This window comes from Calonectris borealis, chromosome 1, assembly GCF_964195595.1.
Source record: "Calonectris borealis chromosome 1, bCalBor7.hap1.2, whole genome shotgun sequence".
Classification (NCBI taxonomy): domain Eukaryota; kingdom Metazoa; phylum Chordata; class Aves; order Procellariiformes; family Procellariidae; genus Calonectris; species Calonectris borealis.
Genome location: NC_134312.1, coordinates 27,664,061 through 27,674,621, shown reverse-complemented (window position 1 = coordinate 27,674,621; position 10,561 = coordinate 27,664,061). Strand labels below are relative to the sequence as shown.

The 10,561-nt window shown below is 38.7% G+C and overlaps 1 protein-coding gene across 2 annotated transcripts; it reads left to right on the top strand.

The window, feature by feature from the left end:
- Positions 1–6: 6 nt before the first annotated feature.
- On the top strand, positions 7–9,123 carry LSM8 (LSM8 homolog, U6 small nuclear RNA associated). 2 transcript variants are annotated; one of them, XM_075147176.1, is made up of 4 exons: positions 7–158; positions 1,239–1,279; positions 2,738–2,865; positions 8,985–9,123. In XM_075147176.1, exons 1-4 carry the CDS (start codon positions 128–130, stop codon positions 9,040–9,042), a joined length of 258 nt encoding a protein of 85 aa, XP_075003277.1. In that variant the 5' UTR covers positions 7–127; the 3' UTR covers positions 9,043–9,123. The 2 variants fall into 2 exon arrangements, with proteins under 2 accessions (XP_075003277.1, XP_075003266.1); XM_075147165.1 differs by lacking the exon at positions 8,985–9,123 and adding an exon at positions 4,977–5,231 and having other exon boundaries at positions 9–158.
- Positions 9,124–10,561: the final 1,438 nt, after the last annotated feature.

The following is a 10,561-nucleotide window of genomic DNA, read 5'->3' as shown; positions in this document are numbered from 1 at the left end:
GTGCGCCTGCGCTTCCGGTCGCGCGTCAGCGGCGCGCGCCGGAGCTGGCGTCGGGAGTCTCGCCGCTGCCGTCTCGCGGGAGGTGGTTGCCGGCGCCGGTGTGAGGTGAAGCGCGGGAGACGTCGCCATGACCTCTGCCTTGGAGAATTACATCAACCGTATCCTTCCGGCGGGCGGAAATGTCCCGGGGCAGCTCTGGGGGCGGCGGGAGCGGGCCTTCTCTCTCCTTCGCGCCCGCGGGGATGAGGGGAGGCCGGGTGCGGCGCTCGGCCCCGGGGGCTGGTGGCTGCAGCATGGCGCGGGGTTGGGTGCCAGAGCTCCTGCGGGCGTCGGGTACCTCCGGGCCCGGCAAGGTGTGAGCTGCGAGGAGGTCCCCAGCCCTAGGGAGGCTGCTGAAGGGCCTGTGAAAAGCATATCGGCAGGGGCCTCTGTCCTCCTGCAACCCGCTCCCGCGGGCCATTGCGTTGCTTTGGTCCTTCCTGGTTGGCCCGCTCCGTTTCTCTTTACGTGAGACTGGCTTAGCGGTTAGAATGGAGGTTACAGGAGACCCAGAGAATAGGGTCCGCTATAGCCTCTAGTGCTGCGAACCTGATTTGTGATGAACGAGATTCACAATGGGCCTGGCCCCTTAAAAGGCTCTTAACGTGTTTAATTATGAGCTTTACATCATTTGCTCAAAAGGTGTGAGTTGGTGTTCTTGGAACCCTTTTCTTACTATTTTTTAGTACTGCTGATAACCTACAGGCATTTTCAGTTTTATTCACAAACAGTAAGGTACTAACCCAAAATTATTCAGGATGATGGATATGTGATCATCAAATTGATGTCACATGAAATTGATAGCAAGACCTTCAGAATGAGTGAAGGTACAGTGCTAGAGTTGGGTGCCCACTGCTAAGCTGTTTTTCAGGACTTAGCCTGAAGTGTTTGTAAAACTGTTGTTTCAGTTTTGGGGCAGTGCAGTTAGTAATGTGAAGAGAGGTGAACTCAAATCTTTAGTCTGCTTTTAATGATGTTCATGTTTGTGTATGACTCTCCATAGTTGGGTAAAGTGAAACTTTAAAACAGATTGTCATAAAAAATGCTGTGTTGTCAAATGTTACTGTCAGCCATGCTGCTTTTTTTTAAAAATTGAAGTGCTGATAGTCTCTTAAAACTTACATTATGTGTGAATGTTTCAGAAAATGCTAATGGTTCTATTTCAGATATCTCTAAACCTTTCCCTAATGAACTATTAGGTACTGTTGCAGTAATTACTTCTGATGGAAGAATGATTGTGGTGAGACTTGTATTTTTTCACATCTTATTTTGCCCCCATAAAAACTTTCCATCATGGTAATAAAGAAACCATGCTAGGATATTATCACTTATATGTCCACACGTTTGCAATTGTTTTTTTTAAAGCTTTATGGCCATTGTTTTATATTGTATGATTTAAACAGTTACTGGTTGTTGCCTGTCAGCTTTGTCCTTTGATAAACTTGTGCATGCAAATGCTTTGACTTTTTGTCAAATGTCCTTTTCTATAGGAATGCGCAAGAAAATGCATTTCTTTTTCTGTTCAGCAATTTGGTTTCCATCTAAAATGTCCTCTTTCTTCAATACGCTCTTCAACCTTAATGCTAAAACCATTTCTTCCATATGATTATAGAAAACCATCAGCTGATAATTGCTGAAGAATTTTTGTGGGATTCTGTTTAAGCCTGAAAAGCTGAGGACTGGCAAACTATTACATATTAGACTGTATAATGTTTTGGGTTTATTGCTTCTGTGTTTGTGGTTTGTGTTTTTTTTTTTCCTTGTATTCCTTTTTCTTTTTTTTTTCCCCTAACTTTTATTCTCTTGTGTTTTGAGTTCAACTTAACAGTATGATCTTTGCATGAGGATTATATCTTCCTGTCTGTCTGTACTTGGCTATGTGTGGCCACTGGAAAGAGAAAATGGTACTTCTAGCGGAAAAATACTAGGTTTGCCGAATCTTCTGTCTGGTTGGAGTCAGTCTGGTAAACTTTGTGTTGTGATACAAGATATTTCCTACCAAAAAGATTTGAATGGAATTGGTATATGTGACTCGTCGTTATATGGTTAGATGGTATAGACGGGTATTATTACTGTTTGAGTGATGGTGTCTTACATGAGTTTAAATTCCTTAATCAATTACTGTTGGTAAATTACACAAAACAATTATGTTATCATTTTTCCAAATGCATATTGAAGTTCACAGAAAATCTTCCTTTTGTATGTTTTGGAGGTGTTACTGAGTAATTCTGTAGAACCAAGTTATCTCCTTCAAAGAGACGCCACTTAAAATCACATGTTAAGAATGGTTTCCATACTGTCGACCGAAAGAATCTAATTTTTCTGTTCTTTGATTTATTTACTTATTTGATTTCTGGAAACTTCCATACAAGGAAGACTAAAATAGTGTAGGAATAGTAAAATTAGTTGTCTAGAAGGCCGTCATTGGTACAAGGGGAACTTTACTTCTTTCAGTGCTAAAGATTACTGCAGCTGTTAGCATGAATACTTCGTAGTAAATGTAGATACTTTTAAAAAATCAATTAATTGCTTTTAAAGTTCCATTCTCAGCTGTTTGTGTTTAAGCCTAACAATAAAACATAAATAGAGCATCTGTTCTCTAGTACCTTAGTATTGCCACCTTGTTTAAGATACCTTTGAGAGGAAAGATAACTTTAAAAGGTAATTGGAGGGCTTTTATTTTTGTGTGTTTTTTCAGGGAACCCTCAAAGGTTTTGATCAGACCATTAACTTGATTTTGGATGAAAGCCATGAACGAGTGTTTAGTTCTTCACAAGGAGTTGAGCAAGTAGTGCTGGGATTATACATCGTAAGAGGTGATAATGTGTAAGTATAGCATATTCTTGTTTAAACCAATTAATAAAAATTTAGTGTGTGTATATATATATCATATATCTGTATACATCTTGATAGCCCCAAACAGCTTACATATTTGTATCTGTGGGTAGCACTGATTGTACTATCAAAGCTGAGGCATATTAAATAGCAAGTATCTATGCTTCTGTGACAGAAGTGACTGCATTGTACTGTTAAGATATTGTTGGTCTAGATTTACTGAGCTATAAATTAATGAGCTCATGTACTGAGAGCAATCTAGGAAGGGTCAGTATAAAGCTCAGCAGTTTCCTTTCTTGAGTCTAGACATTGTGTAGATGTTCTTTATTCCAATCTGTGAATGGCAGGATCCATCGACGGAGGAAAAGATAGAAGAATGAACAAAAGATGAGACAGAACTTGTGTGCAACAAGTCAGCAATCTGGTATACAAAGTTAACTTTTAACAGGGTTTTTTTAGATGAGATTTTCACAGAGAACACTTTATAATCTGGAAAATGCATGAAGATTCTGGCTTGACAGTGTAACAACTGGACAGTCGAAGCCAATGTAGTGACAGGTCAAAGGTGTGAGCTGATATCTGATGTAAAATGCCATGACAAAATGATAGTAAAATCATTAAATGCAGAGAAAAGTAGCTGATGCGCTAAACAGATGGGAGGGTTACAAGAGAATTGGAAAGAAGGCCTGGTGAGTAGGCCTGCTAGGAAGACAGTTTTTGCAGCAGCATTCTGAAACTGATGGCAAAAAATGAGATTATCTTTTATCGCAACCAGAAAAAGCGTATGTCATAGTGACCAACATGTGAGCCTGGATAGGAATTTTAATCTTCTAATTCTAACAGATATCTCTGTACAAAGAAATGTCAAGACTTAGATTTATATCTAGGTATGTTTATCTAACATCATTGAGAAGCTGGATCATTTTGGAAGGCTTTCATCACTTGATTTAAGCTTTTCAGCATAAATAAATAAATTGACAAACGTACAAATGTAGGGCTAAGCATGCTACTCTAACAGAAACTTTTCATTCAAATAGTATAAATGTGTGTAAAAAGCCAAATAACTGTTTAATACTCCTCTTCCTGTAAGGGTGCTGAATTTCAGTATGTTAAAAGTTGCATGAATACAGAATTATTCCTTCTAATGAATACGTTTCCGAGTTTGTCAGGTTTACAAAAAAATAGAATACTTTCTATAAAAGAATGTTTTGAGTACCACTGTAGAGGTAATAGGTTGCTGTGAAATCAGGAGTGGTATAAAGAGATGAGGAGATAATTGCTTCATTTAATTTCATCTAGCTTTTTCTGTTCTTGAAAAAGGAAGATAATCTGACGACAAGTTATATGTAAAGGTATTTCATTGCACACTGTAAAACTCAATTGTGGAACTCATTGCTGCAGAATGTAGCAAAGACCAAAAATATAAATTTGTTCAGAAAGCTATTGGATGGATTAATATAACATAGTTTCGGGTGGCTGTTAAGTCATTTTGTGGATACAGCCACTAGTTCATATGTCTCTGAACATATGAATAGAAGGATATGCCAGAAAGATCAGACTCTCTGTTCTTATATTCCTTCTGGGTTCTCATCCTGAGCTAGTATGTCTTCTATTACCTTCACCTTCTTTTCTCTTTAAGGCGGTTTTACTGAGTCCTCTAGTGTTTTAATCCAGCTAAGTCTTAACATAGGTGAAACACTATATATTCTCCCTTGGATAAATTAATAACATTTCACTGGGCTCTGTTGAAGGAAATTGCGTTGCTTATTTGATGCCGTATGCACTTAAAAATTGCTACAGTTAGACATTACTTTTGAAAAGGTATTCTCTCTCTAAAAGGTTTCCAGTTCTTGTTTCAGAGGCTAACCTGCCTAAAACAAACCGGTAGTATTTGGTTCTTGTAACCTGTATCTTTAAAAAAACCCCCCAAACCCAAAAAAAGTTCCTTCAGACTCTACCTACAGCCATCAAAATTTGAAGTTCAAAGGATAGAGCTCTACAATTTAAAAAAAAAAAAAGGGTGTCTTCACTAGCAAGTTAATTTTGTGGCTTTCCAGATTTGCACCAGAGGATTTCAAATGATAACCTGTTTTTTATTGCAGTGCTGTCATTGGTGAAATTGATGAAGAGACAGATTCAGCTCTTGACTTGGGGAATATTCGAGCAGAACCTTTAAACTCAGTTGTGCATTGAAAAGATGAAAATGCACAGGGACTTTGTAAATCTTTGGTTGTACAGACCTATTTAACAGTGTGGACGATTTTTACAAATTGTGTTTAATTTGTTTAGTTACCAGTTTTTTATTATGAATATGTTGTAGTTTTGCATGTAAATTAAAGTTTCTACATTTTACTAAAGGTGCTTTAATTGAATTTCTTTTGGGGTTTCATGTTGCATAATTTCACTGTAAAATACATACTGGGAAATGCAAGCAATATCAGTGATAGTCCTGATATTGTGTGTATATACCTTATTCTTAAATAAGATCTCATTCCTAAAGGTAAAGCAAGGCTTTTTGTGTTAACTTAGGATTATTTGGAGGTAGATTGTGTAACAGTCAATTTAACCATCTCTAAATGTAGTTCTGGCTGTAAGTAGAAAACTGTTTTTTGTGATTTTTTTTTTTTTTTTAGTGTGTGTGTAGTGTGGAAAGCAAGGATGTTAAAAGCTTTCACAGTCAAATTAATGACTTATGGATGTAATAGGTTTTTTTGTTGTTTATCATTGTTCTCTAGTCCCCAAGACTATACTAGAGGTGCAGGAGTTCTTAGTGCCTTAATGCTTGCAGACAAATTAAATTGGAGAAAAAAAGACTTTTGAGCAGGAACACAGAACCTAAACCAACTATAGACATTTACTTGAAGTCCATTAAATTCCAGACCAACTAATTTTCTATCTTCTCCTCTCAGCAGCTGTTGTGTTGCTCAAAACTTGGGTAAGATCTATCGAAAGAATTGTGTGTTTGCTAATGTGTAATCATTGTCATGCTAGAGTGTAGTTTAGAAGACACGGGAGTACTTTAGATAGAGAAATTATTTCTTTTGAACTAAATTTGCCATAATATTGAATATAAGGATGACATGTAACCATAATAGACCTCCTCTTATACATCAGCAACAGCCAAGTTAAGTGGGACAAGCTCTGTGCAGTATATTGTGTTTTAGGCCACATCCTATTCACTACCCAGCAGAAATACTGGTATGGTGGCAGTGAGAGGAAGTCAGTACTATTGGACAAAGTTGTTTTCCTTGTTGTCTGGTGTGCTAACAGGTCCAATATTTTTTTCCGCCATCTATGAATGTGCTGTCGGAAAAAAAAAGTTATTTTAATGTGCATATTTGGTTTTTATATTGATTTTAATATTAAGTGGGATTTGGTACTTTTCATTGCAAGTTCACTGTTTGGAAACCAAATACCTTGAACTGAATATATTTTTCTCCATGAAATCTGGCTCTCAATTTTGCAGCTTCCAGCTTGTTTTCTGAGGTTGTTCCTGGTGAGGCATGTGAAGCCCAGCAAAGCTTTTTCTCCTTTATCCATCTTGTGACCTAGTAAAGTAATGTCTTGTAGTTTTCTGTCCACATTTCTGCAGGGAATTGCTGAACAGACATCGAATAAGGCAAATCAGGGTTTTTCTGTGATTACTGAAAGTCAGTAAAGTCTGGCTGTAATTCATTATGTCAAAAGAATCGACCAGTTTCATTAAACAGTCAACAAAATCGTGTATGATGAAAAGCCCTTTTGCTACTGAAACAGTGATATCGGCACAAGAGAAAAGAAAGTATAGAAAGTGAGTTGTATTGATAAAGGATAAATAAAGCGCAGATAATGTAAATTAGCTACTTTAGGACTCAGCAGAAAAAAATGCAGAGGCAAAGAGAGTAGAATCAGGATGAGCTGATTTTAAAAGCACTACTTAGCCTTGGATGTATTAGGAGAGTTACAGTTGAAATACATAGGTTGCATACTTGTAGAAGCACTGGAATGACTGAGGAAATGAGTTGCTTTACAGCTGAGGAATTATGTTTGAGGCTGAGTTATGGAATGTTAATGCATATGGAGACCATCTGCCTCGAGCACATAATTTGCAATGCAATTCCTTGATCCTGTGTTTGGTTGAGGACTTAAAATATTATGAGCTGCTGATTTTAGTTGAAACTATTTTCTATATCCTTAAAGTGATGATTTCAGCTGCAAAGCTGTGGAACTAAGGTGGTGAAGCTGATCAGTAAAATCCAGGGAGTGACCAGATGAGAATTCCGAGAAGTTCAGGAATTGGTGAAGCAGGAAAAACATGATCTGGAAAATAAGTTTTGCACAGTTAGGTGTTTAAAACACAGATTGCAAACCCTGTGTTTTTCCCCTCAGCTCTTGCATCACTCTTTCTGAACGTGTGAAATTGTGTGGGGGGGCTTACAGCTTAAAGAAGTTAAGATGGTGTCGCCACTCACAGGCCGACCTAAACTTAGGGCATTCTCCAAGGGATTGAGAAAGATAAGTTTAAATTCCCTTTCAGAAAAGCATCCTAACAAAAACTGGCTGCACATAGCCCAAATGGGTTGATATGCAGTGCATTGTCAAATTGATTCTTCTGCAATGAGATAAGCACAGGATGGCCAGCTCACAGGTCTGGTTGGGATTGTGGGCAGTAACTCAGCCCTGCCAAGACGGAGCCTGTTCAGAAGCAAAGTTCTGTCTAAAACCTTAAAACTGGCAGCTGTGGAGTTTGTTTACCTTCATGCTTAGACAGCAGCAATGTAAGACTTTCAGAGTTGTGATTTTTGGCTTACACTCAAATTCTGTTTCAATTTCTGCACCAAATTTTGCTTCAATTTGATGCTATGGGTTTTGGTTTGGATTTGACCAAAGCCTCTTCTGGAGGTACTGGTGAAGGGATCAAAGCCAGGAGACCCAGTCAGAAGGGGTTTCTTGAAATTGAATCTAGGGCCCGATATGCTTCTGAAAATTATAAGATGAAATTGTAGCCTTGTGAACTTATAGGAGCTCTAATCTATAGTGGATAATTACCTCCCTGTAAGTACATGGTGGAGAGGAAGCACACAGGAAAACAATTTGTTGCAGGAAGTTGAATTATAACCAGTCTGAAACAGTATTTTTATTGAATCAAACCTTGTTGTGCAGTCCAGCTAAAAATAGGACACCAATGAAAGTTAATAATTTCTTTGTATCATTAATTTACTTTCATAAAATGAATCAAAATAGGAAAAATAAATGGGACTGAAACCAGAAAGTGGACATAGAGTGATGGCCTTGTATTAGTCATTCTAAAAAAGAAAGCTAGAGAGTATCAGTCCCCAGAGGAGGAGTCGTCTAGGGTGGAAGCTCAGCAAGTGGGAAGGCTGTGTATGTGTCTTGACTCTAAGTGAACTCACACTGCAGCTAGTGTAGCAAAAGTGTTGAAAGTATTGAAGAGGTAAAACATAGAGGAAATGAAGATGTAGAGCTGAATTTTTGAGAGGAGAAGTTATCTCCTCAGATGCTGAGGAGGTATGAAAGAAGACTGGGATGGAAAAAGCACCACAGATCATTACTGTGTTGAGCAGCGGTATGCCAGTCAGTGTGTGCCAGCTGGCTGGGGCAAAGGTTCTCCTTGCTGTTTCCCACTAATCATACAGATGTAGCAAAGCAAATGTCTCCTAGGAGACGAGGAGTAATATTGTCTGCAAAAAGCCTTTGCTTTATTCTTGCTGGAGGGAAAAGTACTCTTGACAAAAAAAGAATAACTCCCTTTTCAGACTTGAAGGCACTCCCAGTGAGTTCTCACCATTGGGGCCATATGACTGTCAGCTGGTTCCTCAGGGTACATGAAGAACCCTGCTGAGATAGGAAAAAGGGGTTGTAGTCCATAGTGTTCTTGGAAACTGTCTTTTCCTGCAAAGAACCTAGATTAAAGATCCAATGAATAACAGGTGATGTTCAGTAAAATCCAATGTGTCCTTGCAGAGTAATAAACCAATTTTACAAAAATGAGAGAAAGGTGATGCTAAGGACAAAAGGAAGTAATGCTGAATTGGAGGTAATCGTCATATTCCATTAAGTTTCCTGCGTTGCCCTAGATTGGTCACTTCCTCCTTTTGTTTTTTTAATAGAGATCTTGGAGTGAAAGGACAAGTCTTGACTAGTACTGGAAAAGGATGCCTCCAGTGAAATGACTGAGCTGGCTTATAAAGAGATTAATTAAAATCATTTGGTATGCATGAAGTAATGCAGAAGCCATCTTCTGTGGTCCAAGAGCAACGTCCCTAATTGCCATCCACGTGAAGTGCCTCCATGTCTACTTCACATGTTTGCAATCAAAGTTCTTAAAATACTACATGGCCTACAGGCAGGTTACTGGATTGAAAGAACATGGATTCTGTTTTGAGGACTTACTCTGATAGTGGAGAATTTCTGTATGACTCGACCTTCACTATCAACTATAGCCTGTTATCCTTAGTCCCTGGAGTTAGTGTTTATACTCCAACCCATTTTATAAGTAAAGTAACAGAGAGACATATCGAACACACTGTGCTAGAGCTGAAGATAAAACATGGGTGGTTTGTTCGACAGATGTATCTCATGGCCATTGCCATGCTACTGTCATAGCAAATGTACCAGATCTGTATGCTTGAGTAGGTGCTTTGTACCTGTGGTAACATAATTTCACCTCTTCGCCTCTGCTGCTTGAAGCTGCGCTCTGCTGAGAATTTTATTCTGCAGATTCCTACAGAAATGATCCTAAATACCAGGTTGTATTCTCAGCGCACTAGTAAGAGAGGATTTAATTTATTCCACAGTTAACATGACAAATACCAAGCCGTGAGCTGTTGTTCCTTTAGGAATTAAATGACAATGACCATGAAGGCACTTCTCAAGAAGATAGAAACCCCAGTTGGAGAGACTCAGAAACTACAAATGTGATCCACATCAGTGAAGCATCAAGGTGGTTTGTGCTTGCTTGTTAAATTTGGTCTATGGTACTTCTGAAAATGTCTGTCTCTCTTGCATCTTGAAGTTGCAGGTTCAAGGAGTCACAATGCCAACCGAAGAAAGCACAAGGCAAGGAAATGGACAATACTAACTCTGTCTCAATTCTTGGCACCTGTGTGTGCAACTCTACTAATTTTTACTAATTGTGTTCTTATTTCTGCTTTCCAGTTGGGGAAACTGCACTTTAGTGATTAGAACCATGAAAATAAGTCTGTGGATTTTTTTTTTTTTGAAGTGGAAGAGAGTTCCTCAGTCACAGTAAAGATCCAGAAAAGCTGTGTCATATCAATCGGTCTCAGCTTCCCTGTTGCTTAAATAATAAGGCATACTTCATGTATCAGGTATTCACAGACAAAAACCCACGAAGCCCAGATGTGCCAGAAGGTGGTATCTGTACAGACCAAGCCTTGAGATGAGGGAGGGAAAATTGGTACCAGGCTTAGTTTAAAAACATAGGACAGAAGATAGTAAAGAGCCAGGCATTTGTCCTGGAAATCCTGTTCCTGATAGCCTCTTCCAGAGTGCTATATTCTGTCTCAGGGTCCTTTTCAGGGGCCTGGTTTTTACAGTAATTTTTACAGTAATGGCAGAAATGCTGACATTTCTTCCAGTAGCAGCATTTTCCCTGAAGAAAATAAAAGTTCCACTGACGAAGGTAGAAATCAAAGCTGAAAACAAAATAGCATTCAGACTTTCG

Excerpts from the sequence above, each read along its gene's own strand:
- LSM8 (XM_075147165.1), top strand. The coding sequence starts at position 128 with ATGACCTCTGCCTTGGAGAATTACATCAACC. Across the intron at positions 159-1,238 it reads CTTGGAGAATTACATCAACC|GTACTGTTGCAGTAATTACT; the intron begins GTATCCTTCCGG and ends ATGAACTATTAG. Across the intron at positions 2,866-4,976 it reads ATCGTAAGAGGTGATAATGT|TGCTGTCATTGGTGAAATTG; the intron begins GTAAGTATAGCA and ends TTTTTATTGCAG.